Below are 19,665 nucleotides of genomic sequence, written 5' to 3'. Positions count from 1 at the left end.
AAGCACAACCAAGATAGAACCACACTACCTGACCACTCAACACACTGTGGATGATTTACAATGGACCGCCATTGAACAATTGATTTGAGTAAACAGTCTGGGTGTTCCGTTTGGGGACACACATCAATGGTCTCAATGATGACATACCTGGGGTCAATTTACCTGAACCCTCTGAAATGTAAAAAAAAAACCCTCGTCTGAAAGAATTACCATCAAATTATCTGTGTAACGGTTCCCAAAAAACTGCCCAATGACCACCTTTATGGGCAATACGGTGGCCTCGTGGCTTTCATTTGTCAGTCCTTCGATCACAATGGAGATGCTAAGAAAGGGAGACCCTCTGAGGTCGTGACCTACACCGTCTTTGCCTACATGTACACCTATTAGGTAGGAGAAAGAAATTAATTTATTATTTTCTTCTCTCCCTCCTTTGTCTGACCGTTTCAACAGTGGTGAATCACATTTTTCTGGTTGCGCATGATCACGCCAACTTTATATAGACAGTCTCACATCACATGGTTCCTCAAACAACTCAAGAACCGCTTCTATAAGGACCCAATAGAGCACAATCTGGCCGAATACCTTTATATTTTATAAATAGATCGGTCTTAAAAATTATCCTGGTCGTTCTCCAAACATATTCCCCCATTTTTTCCTATGTGACCTTTTACACACATCTCAGTATTGGAGAACGCTTTTGGTTAGTTTGCCAAATTCCGAAAATGATCGAGTCCATGTAGCATCGTTCATCATAAATCACGGAGGGCATTCTTTTCTTTTTTCACATGCACCTACGTGATGAGTGAGCAATGACTGTGACAGAGAGCAGTATCTCTTTTTTAGCACAGGAGAGATTGGCAGTCTAGTCTTCAACACACTATTTGAAGCTCCATAACGAGAAGTAGCTCATCTGAACTACTTCCGGGGGACCTTCAACAGGTGCACACAATTGAACACTAATTTGGCGGCAGGAATACCAATTAACCTTACTACTTAAGGGCGTATCTCACGCAGTCCCATGGTTCAACAGACACGGGCAGGCTTGACATAGGAGAGGGTGTGCCCTTGGAGTAGTAAGTACGGAATAGCCGCGTAGAACCAGCAGGTTAAATGAGGATCAGGCAACAATCAATGGAATTTCGTAATAACCAGCTTTTCGTTTTTTGTATTCTCAGTGTGTGACTATAGGCACCCTTTCCACCCGTTTTAAGGCTCATGGGGCATTATCTCCTTAGGGATAAGGTACGTAGACATCCTCAATACTAATTACACTCGTCTCTTTTGGCACCACACTTATTTAAATAATACCGTTTGTTTCTGTTTCTGATGATGCATTAAACATCTTTTGGACTCGCTAATACCGGTCCTTTGGTATAGAGTGTGTGTTTTTTGTTCAATGTGTGTTTGTCTTTGTATTGTCACTTTTTCTACCAACTTTGGCATCACTATTACGGATAAGGAATATATTATTACATATCACTTTCCTGACAGATCCCCACCAATTACGATGGATGATGAATATGTCTTGCTTTTTAATACTATGTTGTTTTTCTTCCAGATTACAAAGTAGTATACCTATTTAGGTATTGTATACTGTGTGTTGTTTGGCATGCTCATACACGTAATTGCTACATGTGTACACACTACTTATTTAGACACCCCTATTTTTTAGATACCTTATAGACATCGCTCCTTATTATATGGTGAGTGTAGAAGGGATCCTCTTGGTCCTGAAGAAGAAGCCAGGGGGGGGGGGCTTCGATACATGTACACAGATATAGGAGGGACTGCTCATTGAGGCATTATACCTTCAACCCAGTTTCCCCACTTTTAATATTACAACCTCAAAGGAATATTAAAGTACTTAAGTCCAAAGAGCCAGGTATTTTTTAATGCACTCTCTCATTCACTCCTCACCCTTCCACTCACACTCCAACACGACACATAGTATTGTTTTTCCAAAAATAGTGCTCCCAGTTGTAGGTCGCAGCACGCCACGTTTCGCAGTGAGGTGGGAAGACCCCTATGATGAAGCATGACACCAAGGGCCATTTTGGTGTGTGAGAGTTATTTTAACAAAACTATGTGTTTTCCACCACTGTAGGAAAAACGCGTAGTCTGGGAGGACACGGCGCAACATTTATCTGAGGGTGGATCAGGGAGGACATGGCCTGTTTCTATCAGAGCAGGGTCAAGACTGATTTGTCTATGGCTGGGTCCAAACTGAGGTGGCATGGTGTGCAAAATAACGATGGAATGGAATATGGTCCTGAGTAATTACCAGTGGCTGAAATTAATTCAAATAATTCATCCATCACTTTTGTATGCTTTAGCATCTTTTCTAATGATGTAGAGTACCTTTTATTTTTCCATTTATGTGATATAAAATCTTATTTGATTGCAATGGTAATTATCAGGCATTTATTTAGGCTATTTAAGTGAGAAATTTGCAAAAATAAAAACAAAAAGTCATACATTCTTCATATATGGTAGCAACGGTATTTAGCATGACTTGGCTAAATAGGGTGAAATTAAATCAAATAAATTCTGAGTTACCAGCTCCTTTTAGGATCTGAGTAAGAATGTCGTTTGGGATGTCCTCGCCGTTCTCAATGGCCTTCTGCCTTCGCTCGATGCATTCCCTTCCTGTGCGACGAAGTAACAGAGCGCTCTCCCGCACCTCTTTTACAAAGGAACGCTTTCCTGGCATGTACTAAACGATAAATTAGGAAACACTGTATAAAGTTGTTTTAATTTTGTTTTTTTGCACCAGCATTTTTAACAAGTAAAATTACACAGAAGGTAAACAGTGAACATATGCCAGAGATATCCAAATGTGAAAGCAAGCATGATTATTTATACTGGAAATGTTAAAAGGATACTAGACTAAATCTTTAGCTGATAATACTGAAGTGGTATTACACAGGATGAAATATTGATTATTAGATCTTTCTACCATCTGCCTTCGTTAGGCTGTTTCACTCATTTGAAAACTGCAGAAACCACAATTTATTTATTTTATTTATTTATACCATTTATAAAGCGCGGTGTTACCGAGCGGTGTCCTGGCGCTGAAATGATATGATGTCTCCCCTAAGTTGTCCGTCGATTTCTAAAGTCCAAAGAGCCAAGTTTTATTGTTTTTCCTGAAGGCCATGAGGTTAGTACTTTGTTTCAAGGCCAGGGGTAGTTTATTCCAGACGGTGGAGGCTCCAGAGATGAAACTACGCCTCCCCATCGTGCTTTCCTAATCCGACAGGTCTTGACTAGCCCTTTATTTGCCGACCTTAGCTGTATACCTGGCGTGTACAGTTGAAAGTGTTGTTGAAGAAAGGATGGACGCAGTCCATTCACTGCCTTGTACACCATACACAATGACTTGAACATTATCCGCTTGCGTACCGAGAGGCAGTGCAATTTCCTCAGTTCCTGTGCCACCGGTGCAAACTTGATTCAGAAAAGGGGGTGGTGATGAACAGAGTGTCTGAATTAAGCAGACCACTCTTACCCAGTCCAAAGATCAGGGCTTGATCCATCACCATTTTTCAGCTCACTGCACCATCCCAGCTCAGAACTTGGCTATATGCAAATTAGTCTGACCCTGGCCCAGTGAATCATGGGAACAGGGCAGACCAAACTACCAAGCCAATTCTTATACTGGGAAGGAAACAAGCTACCGGGGACCGGTTTCTGGCATTTCAGCCGTCTTCGGCCCGGCTTGCTTGAATCCTGATGGTGCAATGAGCTAGGGACTCACATCTGAGTATACCCTTCCACGCTTATGGTGGACAAAAATGATTCAGAAAAGGGGGTGGTGATGAACAGAGTGTCTGAATTAAGCAGACCACTCTTACCCAGTCCAAAGATCAGGGCTTGATCCATCACCATTTTTCAGCTCACTGCACCATCCCAGCTCAGAACTTGGCTATATGCAAATTAGTCTGACCCTGGCCCAGTGCATCATGGGAACAGGGCAGACCAAACTACCAAGCCAATTCTTATACTGGGAAGGAAACAAGCTACCGGGGACCGGTTTCTGGCATTTCAGCCGTCTTCGGCCCGGCTTGCTTGAATCCTGATGGTGCAATGAGCTAGGGACTCACATCTGAGTATACCCTTCCACGCTTATGGTGGACAAAAATGATTCAGAAAAGGGGGTGGTGATGAACAGAGTGTCTGAATTAAGCAGACCACTCTTACCCAGTCCAAAGATCAGGGCTTGATCCATCACCATTTTTCAGCTCACTGCACCATCCCAGCTCAGAACTTGGCTATATGCAAATTAGTCTGACCCTGGCCCAGTGCATCATGGGAACAGGGCAGACCAAACTACCAAGCCAATTCTTATACTGGGTGCAAACTTGGGGTAACCAGACTGGCAACTGTGTCAAAGAGTTCTCTAGTGGAGTTTTTGGCTTCCTCAATCCGATCAGAAAAGTATGTACTTTTAGCCTTTCTGATCATTTCCTTATAGATCCTTTGACTGACTTTAAGTTTAATTTTATCTGCCTGCAGGTAGTCTGAGCGCCAAATGCACCATCTTTTTTTGCAGATCACCTTATGATCTCGTAACTCCTTGGTAAACCAGGGAGCAGATGGTACTGTACGAGTAGGGCGACAGAGTTTGGGCTGAGCTAAAATAGTACATGCTCGGTCTATCCAGTCTGTGTACTTTTCAGCAGCTTCATTTACATCTGTAGGTAGAGTAAATATAGAGGATGTGAGCCGATCCTCCAGCGCCCTTCCATCAAGCTCTTTCCAAGTTCTATACAGCTTGGCAGACTTCCTATCCTGCCTGGCCCTGACCAACTGGGGCATTTGAATGTTAAAAAGCACCATTGAGTGATCTGACCAGGCCATGGACTCTCTATGGATTAAATGTAAGTCCGGATTGTTTGTAAAAATGCCATCTAAAGTGTGCCCTAGTGTATGTGTGGCTCCCCTTACCAACTGAGTCAGTCCTGCTGCCTGCATTACTTCGACCAGAGCTAAAGTGTCCGGGTCTGAGCCTCCTTCTAAATGAAAATTAAAATCCCCTAGAGCGGTAAAGGACTTGGTGCATAGGGCTTCCTCCAGCAAAGTACCCACCGTATCGAGGAACTGAGACCTAGATCCGGTGGTCTATATATAAGGCAGCCCTGAAAGGTATAATGATTTGATATTGAAAGCTTAAATGCCAGTGCCTCATAAGTCTATGAGGACGCCGCCTGAAATGATCCCTGGATCGAGGCATGATAGATAATAGCGAGCCCACCCCCTCTTTTACCGGTTCTGTCCAGAACACGGCTACAATAGCCTGCAGGCGTTGCAATGACTAGTTCCGGTCCCGATGCAGCATCTGTCCAGGTCTCCGTAATAAATGCAATTTTGGCATTTTTGTCCTGAATCAATTCTGCGCATTCTGTACTATGTTTAACCAGGGACCTAGCATTGATGAGTATACAGTTGATTGTATTCTCCTCCCTATCCTCCCTGAAGTACTGGGTCCTAATGAGTGCCTTAATAGGATTACATAAAATGGCAGGTGGGCGAGAGAAGCATGCTGGGCAAACAATAGGTCCAGTCAGCATTTTCTTGTCCAGTATTATTCAAGTGCAATCATCTTCCACCCTTCCCCTCAGACTCAGCAGCAGCTCACGATTGTAAACTCTCTTGGACTGATGGTTCGGGGAAAAATGACATGGGGTCCTGGCGCTTGGTGCTCTGCTGGCGCGGACGGGCACAATCCACATTAAAGGAAAAACATACTTGTAACAACAGTTTAATAATGTATGCATTCTTCACTCCATGAACCCAGGAGGGCTCATGCTCAAAGACGTGTGTGAAATTTGTACTCGCACATAAGTGTGCAAATCTCCCAGTATGGGGGAGAGGGTGTTTGATATTGGTAATGTATATGCACTAGAAAGTAAGTGAAAAAAGAAACATCAATCTGCACTGTGCACCTAGTATATGTTCCCAAGTGTAAATGTTAAAGAGTACTTCTGGAAAACTGACAGCCACAGCTTCCCAGAAGTAATCCGAACACAAATGTTTAATTTATCAAAAATGTTACATTTACTCCGAATGTAGGGAGGCAGATGTTTGGTACATTTGACTAACCATACTTATCTCTATAAGGCAAGGATTTAGAAACTTCATAAAACAGGTTGTGAGTGATATCGCATAGAATTATATATGGGTAACAGTAAATTACAGGGATGTTTTCACCAGTTTCGATAGCCTATTTCTGTTTCCTGACCTGCCTTCAATCTGTTATGTGTAATATAAAGTGTAAAGTTACTAACAGCACTTGAGTTCATCATAGCTGCTCGCACTGTATGCTGACATGTTTTGTCACTTTTGTCATTATGAATATGGCACCTTACTTGTACATGTGGATAGATCAGTCGGGTCAAGCTCAGCAGCTTGACCCGACTGATGAGGGACCAGTGATATCTCTACCACCGTATGCCATGTAGTGATAGCATAAGATGCAGTGGTGGTGCCATCTGGTAATTTGAAACAAGAGCCATCGACATATAGTTCCCCTTGGGGGTCAGATACGGATACATCAGTCAGGTCTACCAGCTCTTTCGTCTCTTCTACCGTCCGGAAGATTCAATCATGTTTGTCAACTGCATCATTCTCAGAAGGGAGGAGTAGTAATGGATTCAGAGTGCCACATCTCTTGATCGTAATGTGTTTAGCAAACAATGTCAATTCATAACCAGTACGACGTGCACTGGTGAGGTGCTGTGTCTTTGACTTATTCAAAAGTGTATCCACAGCATGGGGTACCATAACTGGGAGGTCTATATCAAGTACGAGTCTAGCCAAATGTCTGATTGACGTTGCCAAAGCTGCGACCACTGTCAGACAAGTCGGGAGGGCTCTTGCGACAGGGTCAAGCACCGTAGAAAAATAAGCACACGGCCTCTGTTCATCACCAAATTTCTGTGTTATGACAGAGAGTGCGCAACTATCCATTTCATGAACAGAGAAAACAAGCGGTTTGTAATAGTTCCGTGTGCCAAGCACCAGAGCTGAACTAAAGCTCAGTTTTTAATAGCTCAAAAGACTGCTAACATTCCGGCATCCAAGGCAAAGGCTCATGCACGGCTTTAGTTGTTAATGCTAGCAAAGGTTTGATTAGTAACGAGTAATTTGGTATCCACATGCGACAGTAGGAAGTAATACCTATAAAAGCGCGTACATCTGATTGAGTTTGTGGAATGGGCATTTTATTAATAGTACTGATACGCTTAGGGGTCAACCTCCTACCCTCCTTCGACAGTAGGTGACCCAAATACGTGACCTCCTGTCGACAATACTGAAAATTAGAAAGAGAAATCTTATGTCCATGATGAGCCAAATGCAACAACAATTTGACTGAACTGTCTTTACAACCTTGTTCTGTATCAGAAGTAATTAGAAGATCAGAATACTGCACCAATACATTACCTGGAAGAAGCTATAGTGAAACCAACTAACTTTTTAATAACAGAGTATTTCTTTTGAATTTTAGACTCTGCATCGGTACCTACTTGTAGGTACTTAAATCACCCACATAACACAACAGTCTTTTTAGAGCTACCCTACCTCTAAGCACTCCAAATTCTTATTTTACACTATTTTATTTCACTGTTTTCCCCTGTGGTACGCTCAGGGTACGCGTACCTGGAAGCGTACATGGGAAGCCACCCAGCGCTTACCCCGCAAAAATTTCAACAACAAAAAAATGTGTTTTTTTGCCCTTCAGGGTCCTTCTAGGCCCCCCTCAGAAAACCTAGGGGGTCAGGGGGTGTCTACCCTGCCCCCTTTTAATCATTTCCCCCTTTTTTTTTCACCTCTTGTGTCTCGATTCTACGGAGACACAAGATGGCGGACTCTCCGGACTGTTTGAATGTTGACAGACACCCGAGAGCCAATCAGCTTTCCGCTCGCGCACTTCCATGGCGCGCTTACCGGTACGCATACCCTGAGCGCTCGAAGCGCTCATATAGATATACCATTATTTTTTTTTTTAAGTAAATTTTCGTAAAAACCACTGGAGCAATTTTCACCAAATATAGAAAAGGCACTTCTGCGTACCAGTCCCTACAATTTTGCAAAGTTTGGTGTAATTCCATTCAGCGGTTCGGGCTGTAGCCGTGTCTGAACGTCCTATGGAAATTAACATGGGGAAAACACGTTTTGGAACCCCCTTTTTTCTCGGCCCCCGCATGACAAATCCCCCGAAACTTCCAGGGAAGGAGTGGAGCGGAGCTGGCCTAAATTTTGGAAAATTACACGCAAATTCCTCAACCGGCGCCAAAGTTATTCCCAGTAGAACGTTGCGGATTTCCTATGGAAACTAGGTCCTAAATATATATACCTACTGGCGGCTGCCAGTAGGTTATATATATATATATATATATATATATATATATATATATATATATATATATATATATATATATATATATATATACACACACACACACAAACACACACATTTACATTTTATGCTTAACACGTACATAGGTCACCTCATTGTTTTCCATATAAGTTACTTGATTAGATAGTTATGGGTCTCTATTTTAAATATCTCTCAAAATGTAAATATGATCTCAACAAATGTATTTATAAGTGTTTCACTACTGAAATATTGAAGAAAACATGAGATAATTAAAAAAAAAGAAATATATAAAAATACACAAATAAATTACTTTTCTTGTAAAGCAATACCTGAAAGTCAGAAATTCAAACTATCTATCCATACTTGAACATATGGAACTTTTTTCAATACGATTGTATATCTCCTTATTATTTTCCTTTATACATGTATACACATGGTATGTGGTTAGGTATCTAAACATTTTATTACTATACTCCTACTATAAAAAGAAAAAAAACTTCAACTTCCTCCAATGCACTACTTTATGTCTCATCCTATGGAGTTCTGGACTTTTTGGTTCCGTCCAGAGGTGTCAGGGGACAACACCCAAAGACCCCGGAGTTCTACCTGTCTCGGTGCACGAATAAACAGAAACACGGGCTTCTCGATGGTGGCGTCAAAGACCAAAGGTTTATTACTGCAGGGACACAGAAGTCACAGAAACTACACACGGGCAGATTCTAGGAGCCTGTTCGATTTGTACAAAGAGGGTTGCTCCTTATATAAAAAATATTAACCTTCAGGCGAATTCTTCACAATGTTAGTACATTCCCAAACCTTTGTGTCCTAAACAATAAATATTTGGCGTTGCACAGGAATCGTCGATAAAATCTGATGTCAAACATTACGAAGAGGGGTTCCCACTAGTCCATCACAATCCCTTGTCAATATTGCATTCAAGAGCCGGACCGCCTCATCATAAATTTCGTTACCTCCCCCTAATAAAGATTCAGAAAGAAAGGAGCGGAGCCAGGTGCGGAAGATAGAAAAGCAGGATAAGAGATGTTTGTGGGTCGTAAATGGGCAAGGCTACCGGCTTCGGCCGCCTAATCATGATCAGGCCAACGGACACGAGAACCAGTATAGCAGGACTGGCCTCAGGCAGAGGAGGCAGCCTTTGTCGAGTCATGCAGCCACAGCGTGTTCTGATCTAAGGTGCACGTGTCACTAGAGAGGTGAATCTCCGGCTAAGCCTACGTGTCCTTAATTGAAATGGAGAAATCAGAGGTCATTGCGTGTCCATTGTCTATGTGAGGGCAAGAAATACAAAATGGCTGACATGATCTAAGATGGATGCCATGGGTAGATCAGAAATGTGTTTGTAACAGGAGTACTCTTGCTCACAGCATAGCGAAAACACCAGGATATGCTAAATGGATCATTTGCGGTTCACTGATACCAAAATTATGCATTTCCGACAATATTGAAAACACGGGTTCAAATCGTCACGGAACCTCAGACCCTCCTTTTGCCCTTACATAGGCAATTACTCAGTCTATGTCAGAATCTAGTTCTATGCTCATCAGGTCAGTGACATGCTGTTGTATCATCATCCTTTCTCGAGCCTTTTCTCCAAACGCAGGTGGTTTTCTAAAACAGGTTGCAGCACAAAGACTACACAGAGCTGGACCACACTGGATAATCAGGCAACACGAGAACAGGAATACTAAGATGACACCAATGACCATCAGAACCTTACATCCCCATGCTGATATCAGAGTCCAAAACCACTCCACGAAGGACCAGTTTCCCTTGTCTACGTGTATAGAGTCGGAAATCTTGTGTAGCTTAGAGATCGCCTCATAGACAGTTGGAGCATTATTGGGAATAAAAACACAGCAGCTCGATTGGATCATTCTGCATACCCCACCTCGATCTGCAAGTATTACGTCTAGAACCATACGGTTCTGCAACGTCATGAGTCTATCCGCCTGAAGCTCAGCTGTCAAGTTGCTAAGGGCACCAGCAGTTTCGGTAATAGTAGATTCAACTACCCGTGTTAGCCGACGTATGTTTCTACTATTGGCCATAGGCCCCCAGAACGGAAGGAAACCTTTGAAGAAGTCTCCAGCTTCCTGACCAGCGGTATCTTCCTTGCTGAAGACACCTCTTGCTACTCTGGTCTTGTGATAATCAGATGAAGCAGTGTATGTCGGAGGCAACAATCGAGCAATATAGCATGAACCTGAAAAGTCAGCAGGCAACCATGTGTACGCTCTGTCTTGACAGATGAAGTAGGTACCCCTAGCAGTAAGAAAAGCAGGGGAAGAGTTAGACGGAAAAACGTAAGTCTCAACGCACTCACTCCTCCCTAGCTGAGCTCTCGGATTTCTCCCATTTCCTTGCAAACAGACCTGACCTCGGTGAGGCACGACCCAGATTGGGGTTGAGCTTTTACGCTTGCTTTCTCCCAAACTAAGGCGATACTCTGAAGAATTCCAACTCAAATATACTCGTAATTCATCTCTAGGGTAAGATGGAGTATTATTGACATCCTTGATCATATCAATAATTCCCTGGACTAACGCTTTGTTGGCAGAGTTATATTTAGTGGAACGTGGTGGACGCGGAGGATAGGTTTCAAGGGCATAAGCAAAAATGGTCTGAAGGGCCTGAAATGATCCATTATAGCTAAAAGGCAACACCAGATAGGGAATGCCTTTATCCATAGTGTGGGGTATCAAGCCACACACCCAGCAGTCTGTAGTGTTAACTACCAGTTGGTGTTGGTGCAAGAGTTGTACGAAAGTGTTATTGATGAATTCTGAGCGTTGAGCTTGCTCATGTTCAGGAAACTGGTGAAAAGAGTGCATAGAGGAAACAGTAGAAGTAGCAGGATCAAGGGGAGGTACTGTAGTTACTGGCATAAAAATCAAATTCACACCGAAGACAATTCCACCCACCAACGTTATCAAAACAATTAAAAATGTAATAGCACATTGCATCAGAAAACATTTGCTGTGGAGAATTCTGTTAAGTCTGTTTCTGCGAACATAGATCACATTTTCTCGTTGCAGCGCAGGAAGCTCCATCTTCTACAATCCGCTCGCGACCACTGATGATGTGTACGTAGATGAAAATGCCTCTATCAGCCCTGGGAGTTCCCAGAACTAACAGAAGGATCGACCTTGTGTCTGACCCCGCAGATTCAACTAGGCACACAGCCACGACCCTACGGCTACCCAGACGGCAAGGCAATTTTAAAAACAATAAAACAATAGCAAACTTCCTGGCTGAGGGCAAAAGTTCAAAATTCAAATATCACAATAGGCAGTTTCCTGCTTTATTTGTCCATATTACGAGACCGTAAATTGTATCTTAGTTTTGCAGGAACTGTTTGATCGGAAAATAGTGTATCATTAGTAGATGTTGCAGTGTTCAAGTTCGCAGATGGCAGAGTTTCTTCTGATGCAGAGGACAAATGTTCAGTGTTCAAAGGAGTAGTTTCAGGAGGAGAGTCAGAGTTCGATGTGTCAGTTATCAATTCGGCATCGCTGAAAGGGACAAACTTGGGTGTCTGCTCGAACTCAGAGGCACCAATTCCCTTCTTAACCCAGTTGTCATAAGGAAGTGGCAAGGGCACTCGTTTGACGTGTGTCGCATGGATCCAGTGCTTGCTTCCGGCCACACGAACAGCAGTTCTTGTTGCTAGCAGTACTTGATAGGGGCCAACAAATCTGGGCTGAAGGTTCTTCGTCCTCGCAAAGTTCCGCACCACAACGTGGTCACCTGGTTTCAGCTGATGACCTGGACTCTCCGGTGGCTTTGGCAATGCATCGAAAACCTGTTGGTGAATAAGACTCAATTTAACAGTCAAGTCGTAAAGGTAGTCAATCAACATTGGATATTTCAGAGAACAAAATTCCTTTGGCCTAGGCACTCCCCAAACGTTAGCGGGACGACCGAAAACTATCTCGTAGGGACTAAGCCCTACTCTAGAATGTACAGTCGCTCTCGTTGATAATAAAGCCAAGGGTAGTGCATCTGGCCAGGATAAACCCGTGGATGCCTGTATTTTAGCGAGTTTTAGTTTGAGGGTGCCGTTGTAACCCTCATCTAAACCAGCAGACTGGGGATGGTTTGTACTGTGGAATTTTTCTTTTATGCCTAAACCGGCACACACACTCTGCATAACTTTCCCTACAAACTCACTTCCGTTATCTGACCATACAATCCGTGGCATTCCGTACCTAGGGAAATATTCCTTGAGAAGAATTTTGGCAGTTGATAGGGCAGTATTGTCCTTTAGTGGATATGCTTCGATCCATCTGGAAAATGCACAGACTACCACCAGGACGTATTTTAGATTATTACAACGATCCATGTGTATGGAATCTAGCTGAATTACTTCAAAGGGGCAGGAAGGAGGAGCGAAGTGACCAGCAGGTGTAGGGATTCCCTTGCCAGGATTATGCATCAGGCATACCATACAATTTTTCACCACTCTCTCAGCACATTTACTAATCCCATCATTCTTCCAAACTGGAGCTAACATCTTACAGATCCCTTTAGAACTTATATGCGCTACTCCATGTGCCATTGTCACCACTGCAAGCACATACGCATCAGGCAACATCCATCGCTGTTGTTCCGACAAATCAATCCAACATCCATTCAAATCCAATTTGCCTGTACTTTCTTTCCATGCAAGCTTTTCCTCCTCAGTCGCTTCTTTCTGAATTTCTTTCACACTTTCCACTGTATCCTCACACATTCCAGACTCGGAAATCCATCTTGCAGACGTTGCCACATACATTCTACTCATCATATCTCTAGCTGTCTGTTTAGCGGTCTCATCAGCAAAAGCATTCCCCCGACCAACATCATCCGTGATTGCTTTATGAGCACTGCATTTCACAATCGCAACTTCAGTCGGCAAGGTTAGAGATTCCAACAAGTCGTTAACTAGCTGACCATGTTGAATCTTAGTCCCATGGGACGTAATGAAACCTCTTTCTTTCCACAAACGGCCAAAACTATGGGCCACGCCGAACGCGTACTGACTATCTGTGTACACATTCACTTTCTTTCCCTTACCTAAAACACACGCTCTTGTTAGAGCGATTAACTCTGCAGCTTGGGCAGAATTCTGACTCACTCTTGCAGTCTCCACAATCGTCCTCAAAGTCGTTACTGCGTAAGCAGCGGTCACATCACCATTCTCCAATTTAAAACATGACCCATCCACATACAACGTGCCATCTGGATCTGACAACGGAGTGTCTTTTAAATCAATTCGTCCTTTTGTCTCTTCCTCGGTTCTGAAACAACAATCATTGGGCTCGGAATCACTCGACTCTTGATTAGTCGGCAACAATGTTGCTGGATTCAATACATTGCATCTTTTGATTTGAATATGACTGGCTAGCAATGTCAACTCATAACCTGATAATCTAGCGCTGGTGAGATGTTGCGTTTTAGTTCTATTCATGAGTGTATCCACAGCATGTGGAACCATGACTACTAGCATGTTGTACATCACCAAACCAGCAGATTGTCGAATGGAAGCCGCAGCTGCTGCTGTAGCTCTCAAACAACTAGGTAATGCTCTAGCTACCGGGTCTAATGTTGATGAAAAATACGCACAAGGGCGTTGTTTATCACCAAATCTCTGTGTCAGAACACTCAACGCGCAACCTTCTCTTTCGTGAACATAGAGCGTGAATGGCTTACTGTAATCGGGTGTACTCAATACAGGAGCTGAACACAATGCTTTCCGTAACTCAGAAAAACTCTCCTGACATTCAGCAGACCACGGTACCGGACTCGGAACACCTTTCCCAGTCAAGGCTACCAATGGTTTTGCTAAAAGAGAAAAATTTGGGATCCACTGCCTACAGTACGAGGTAATACCTAAAAAGGCACGTACTTCTCTCTGTGTGCGGGGAACACTCATCTGCGTAATTGCTTTTATTCTCTCTGGGGTCAACTTCCTTCCCTCCTTTGACAAGAGATGACCTAGGTAGGTCACTTCTTGGCAGCAGTATTGCATTTTTGAAGGTGACACCTTATGATTCAAATTGGACAAATGATGCAATAACGAAATTGTAGCTGCTTTGCAAGTTTCCTTGTCATCGGCAGCCACTAGAAGATCATCTACATACTGCACTAGGGCAGAACCAGAAGGAAGTACAAAGGAATCTAACTGACCGTTTAATGCCTGACTGTAAATGGACGGACTCTCACAATAGCCTTGTGGAGCGCGTTTAAACCTGAAACTTCGACCTCCTAGACAGAAACCGAAAATATCTCTGCTTTCTTCGGCTATTGGAATGCTGAAAAAGGCATTCTTCAAGTCGATGACTGAAAACCATGTGGCTGTAGCAGGAATCAACGTTAACAAGGCAGTAATGTCTGGAACCACAGGAAACTGCGGAACTACAATCTTATTAACCTCTCTGAGATCTATAACAAACCTATAAACTGGAGGCTTTGTAGGATCAGTACGTTTCAAAATCGGTAATACAGGACTGTTACAGACATTTCCTCTAGTTTCTTCAACCACACCTTTCTTAATCAAATCTTGTACAATCAGTAAAAGTGCACGTTCACCTTCACTAGAAATTTTGTATTGAGGAATTCGTGGAAATCTGACATTTGCTTTTAAAGTGACTACATATGGTGGTATTTCCAAAAGGCCTACATCATTAGGACCAGTCGCCCAAAGAGTATCAGGGAGTGAACGCAGCTCTGGCGGGAGTGCATCCATAGACAAGTACATCGGAGAGGTGATTCTTTTACCCAATGTAAGCTGTACTCCTGACGGAGAACAGTACAATGTCGCATATAGGCGTTTTAACAAGTCTAAACCAAGCAGATTTTCATTACAACCTGTCGTCAAAATCAGGGGTGCTTTCAATTGACACGGTCCAACAGAAATAGACAAAGGACCAGATACAGGATTGTAAACAGGGGCGCCTGAAAAACCTACAGAAACATTTGTTAAGCCGGACAAAGGTGCGCCAGGGAGTTTCGCATGAATGATAGAACTTTTTGCGGCACCAGTATCCAACAGAAACGGTTCGACTACACCCGATGTTGCTACTGCAGCATAAGGCCCACTCTGATCCACTGGAACTGATACTACTCCCTCTCTCTGTCCATGGCTGTCCTAGTACCCATTTTGCTGAAATCCCTCATCCACTTCACAATAGTCCTCAACATGATACTGTTGAGATCTATTTTGTTGGGCAGACTGTCCATTTCGTTGATCAAAGTGATTAGAAGGGCGATCATTCGTCTGTGGAGGCATAGCACCTCGTCCTCGACCTCTAGAATTTTGCATAGAACCACCACGACCTCTCTGAGCTGCTGCAGCATTATTTTGCGCTAAGATCGGACAGTCATTTTTGTAGTGACCCTCTTTCTTACAGTACGCACACTGGTTCCACTGATATTGAGGCCTCGGTGAACTATAATCTGTCCTTTGATATGACCCTTGCTGCGTATTAGTCTGATTCATGCGAGGCGGATATGCCTGTTGCAAAAGAACCTTGGTCTTTAAGTCTTTCGTTTTCCTATCTGATTTCTCTTTCTCCTCTTTATCCCTATTTTCATAATACTGTGCAGTTGCAAGTATTTGCGCAGTTGTAGAGACAGCCCACGCACTCTCGGAATCTTTCAATTTGTTACAGAGCTCTGGTAGCAAATTGTGTACAAATTTATCGACAAACAATCTCTGTCCTCCTTCTGTGCTCATATCCTGACCACTATGATCTACAAAAGTCTCTTCGAACCTCGTGAAGAAGTCGGAGACACTTTCGTCTTTCTTCTGCCTGCATGCGGACAACTTGTCCCAGTTAACGCGCAGTGCTGGCATCAGAGTCTTCATTAAGTCAATTATCCTACCTGGAAGATTAGCAATTAGAGGTTCGGGTTTGGAACCACCTATTTGCTGACCATCCGCCGCTATGATAGCTGCCCAATCACCACCTAGGGCAACTGGATTATTCTCTTTACGTATCTTAGCCCAAATTGGTTGTGGAACTACATTCCCAAATAACATGTCGATGTCCGCTAGATTCATAACACAAGCCTCAACTGTCTGTGCTAACTCCTTATAGTACCCAGCAGGATTCTTACGCGGATCTGGCAAGGCCTGCTTCACTGCTAACACTTCAGCTCGCTTCCACGGAATGTGTATCCATACTCTCTGGAATTGCGCCGGAGCGGCTGCAATACCACGGACCGCATCAGCTTGCACAGCATCGCGCCAAATTGGAGGAACCTCCCTCATTGGATATTGGCGATTCTGCTTCGCACTACTTTTCTCTAAGTCTCTCAGTGAGCGAAGAGGTGGATCATTCCTATAACTTAAAATCAGTTCCATCGCTTCTTGTATATTTGGACCTACTATCATTCCTGCAGCAAACTCTTTTTGAACTTTAATTAAGTCTTCTAAATTCGATTCAGAATCATCTTCTTCTAGTTCCTCACGTAAAAGAGAGCACATCTCGTCAAACGCATATCGTTGCGTTGGTTCATTCCACTGCATAAATGTATCTAGTACATCTCTCGTACTATATCTCCTACTCTTCGAAACCCATCTGAGAGCCGTGGAATCTAAGATTCCCCGTTCCTCAGTACTTGGAAGCTGACTACGCCTCTGTACAGACTCAGAGGCAGGAGTTTTAATCAAAGTGTTATAAAAGGGAGACAGAATATTAGTGACAGAATCAGTGATTCTTCGACGAACAGAAAGCGGAGTCATAATACTAGCAGATGTAGAAAACACAGTAGCAGTAGGAACAAATAGACCAGGAACAGTATGAGTATCAGATAAGGTAGCTTGCAAAACAGTAGGTGTAAGCGATACAGGTATAGGCAAAGAAGCCGGCAACCCAGGAAGAGGGGGTGCCGAAGGAACATTCACATTAATCACAGGAGGTACAGGAGCTTGGTTCTGAGGGACAGGAGCAGGAACACCAGGTTGTCCAGCAACCGGCAATTGAACATTCGGTACAGGCGGAGCCGTAGCACCCTGTGCATACGGTGGAGGTGACTGTAACAAGTAAGACAGCAGAGGATCGTTTTCGGGGTCTTCTACTATCTTAGTTGTTCTCAATGGCAAGGCAGGATAGCACTTGTCGATCGCTAAATTATGCTCTCTAATAGCCACCTCTATGGCCTTCTCAGACTCGTTGACTTGCAGCTGCTTAACAGCCTGTTCTAAAGTCAACTCTTGCTCTTTCTGTTCTTTCTTTAACCTTTTAATTTCTCTCTGTTTAGATTCTTTTCGCCAGTAACGGAAAGAATCAAACATTGCCGGCCGGGCTTTCTTCTTAAACAATTTAGCTTCTAAATTATCAAGGATTTCGGGTTCAAAACTACCATGCAGTGGCCAACTAAGGACACCGTCCTTTTCTGTATAGCGGACCCACACCTCATTATAAGATATAGGACCCACACCATGCTTACAATACAGATCATATAGAGGAGTCCCAATCGGAGGAACCAGACATGAGTCCTCCAACTGTGAATCACTGTTGCAACCAAAACACGACAACATACAATTTTTCCGACTTACCATTTTGCAATCCGGAACACAGAACGAACAAAACAAAAAAACAGATATGTGCACTCGAACCAAGAACTTAGGCCTACCAAAAGCGAACTAATGTATCGATACCCAAACTAAACCAATAGATTATCGTAACCAGGACAACAACCAGTGATAATCTTACGAAACCAAACCAAACCAAGAACCAAAAAGGATTTTAACAATCCTCACGAAGTAACCAACTAGCAACCACTAAATACTTAACTGAGGTACTGAGGTACTGAAGACGTCACCAAGGAGAAACCCGTCTTGTCTCGCCGTACTAAGGACTGCACCTCGGGTCCAAGACAGGGCGACGGTCAAGGCAACGGCCCACTGCAGCCGTCTTGAACGGGAATCCTCGTGGAAGAGAACTTCGGGCCACTTTTGCGATATGCCGGGATCGATGAAGTGGGGCGCCTCCCTCAGGAATCTTCACACGAAGCTTCTCGAACTCTTCAGGCTTTTGGACCGGTACCGAATGACGTCGCCCCACGTTGGGCGCCAATTGGAGTTCTGGACTTTTTGGTTCCGTCCAGAGGTGTCAGGGGACAACACCCAAAGACCCCGGAGTTCTACCTGTCTCGGTGCACGAATAAACAGAAACACGGGCTTCTCGATGGTGGCGTCAAAGACCAAAGGTTTATTACTGCAGGGACACAGAAGTTACAGAAACTACACACGGGTAGATTCTAGGAGCCTGTTCGATTTGTACAAAGAGGGTTGCTCCTTATATACAAAATATTAACCTTCAGGCGAATTCTTCACAATGTTAGTACATTCCCAAACCTTTGTGTCCTAAACAATAAATATTTGGCGTTGCACAGGAATCGTCGATAATATCTGATGTCAAACATTACGAAGAGGGGTTCCCACTAGTCCATCACAATCCCTTGTCAGTATTGCATTCAAGAGCCGGACCGCCTCATCATAAATTTCGTTACCTCCCCCTAATAAAGATTCAGAAAGAAAGGAGCGGAGCCAGGTGCGGAAGATAGAAAAGCAGGATAAGAGATGTTTGTGGGTCGTAAATGGGCAAGGCTACCGGCTTCGGCCGCCTAATCATGATCAGGCCAACGGACACGAGAACCAGTATAGCAGGACTGGCCTCAGGCAGAGGAGGCAGCCTTTGTCGAGTCATGCAGCCACAGCGTGTTCTGATCTAAGGTGCACGTGTCACTAGAGAGGTGAATCTCCGGCTAAGCCTACGTGTCCTGAATTGAAATGGAGAAATCAGAGGTCATTGCGTGTCCATTGTCTATGTGAGGGCAAGAAATACAAAATGGCTGACATGATCTAAGATGGATGCCATGGGTAGATCAGAAATGTGTTTGTAACAGGAGTACTCTTGCTCACAGCATAGCGAAAACACCAGGATATGCTAAATGGATCATTTGCGGTTCACTGATACCAAAATTATGCATTTCCGACAATATTGAAAACACGGGTTCAAATCGTCACGGAACCTCACCTACAGCACTCTCAATATATCCTCTACTTCCAGTCTCTGGATCATCCCAAACCTCATTCTACTACTATTATCTCCCTAAGATCCTTTCTTGACTCTTGCCAACTCTATCCATCCTTGGCTCAGCACAAACCTCAGTCTACTACTATGATCTCCCACACAAACCTTTCTAGACTATTCCCTCCTTGACCCCCTTAAACCTCATTTCACTACTATGATCTCCAAAATTACACTTCGTAG

At 43.6% G+C, this 19,665-nt stretch overlaps 1 protein-coding gene across 1 annotated transcript in view; it reads right to left on the bottom strand.

The window, feature by feature from the left end:
* LOC147690174 (cholesterol 24-hydroxylase-like) overlaps positions 1–19,665 on the bottom strand; it is a 284,595-nt gene that overhangs the window by 127,345 nt on the left and 137,585 nt on the right. The window contains exon 8 of the mRNA XM_086937768.1: positions 2,557–2,713. Coding sequence (XP_086793894.1) covers positions 2,557–2,713 — 157 coding nt within the window. The remainder of the gene's footprint in view (positions 1–2,556; positions 2,714–19,665) is intronic.

Source organism: Lissotriton vulgaris, chromosome 9, assembly GCF_964263255.1.
Source record: "Lissotriton vulgaris chromosome 9, aLisVul1.2, whole genome shotgun sequence".
NCBI lineage: Eukaryota > Metazoa > Chordata > Amphibia > Caudata > Salamandridae > Lissotriton > Lissotriton vulgaris.
This window is presented reverse-complemented; position numbering and strand designations above follow the sequence as displayed.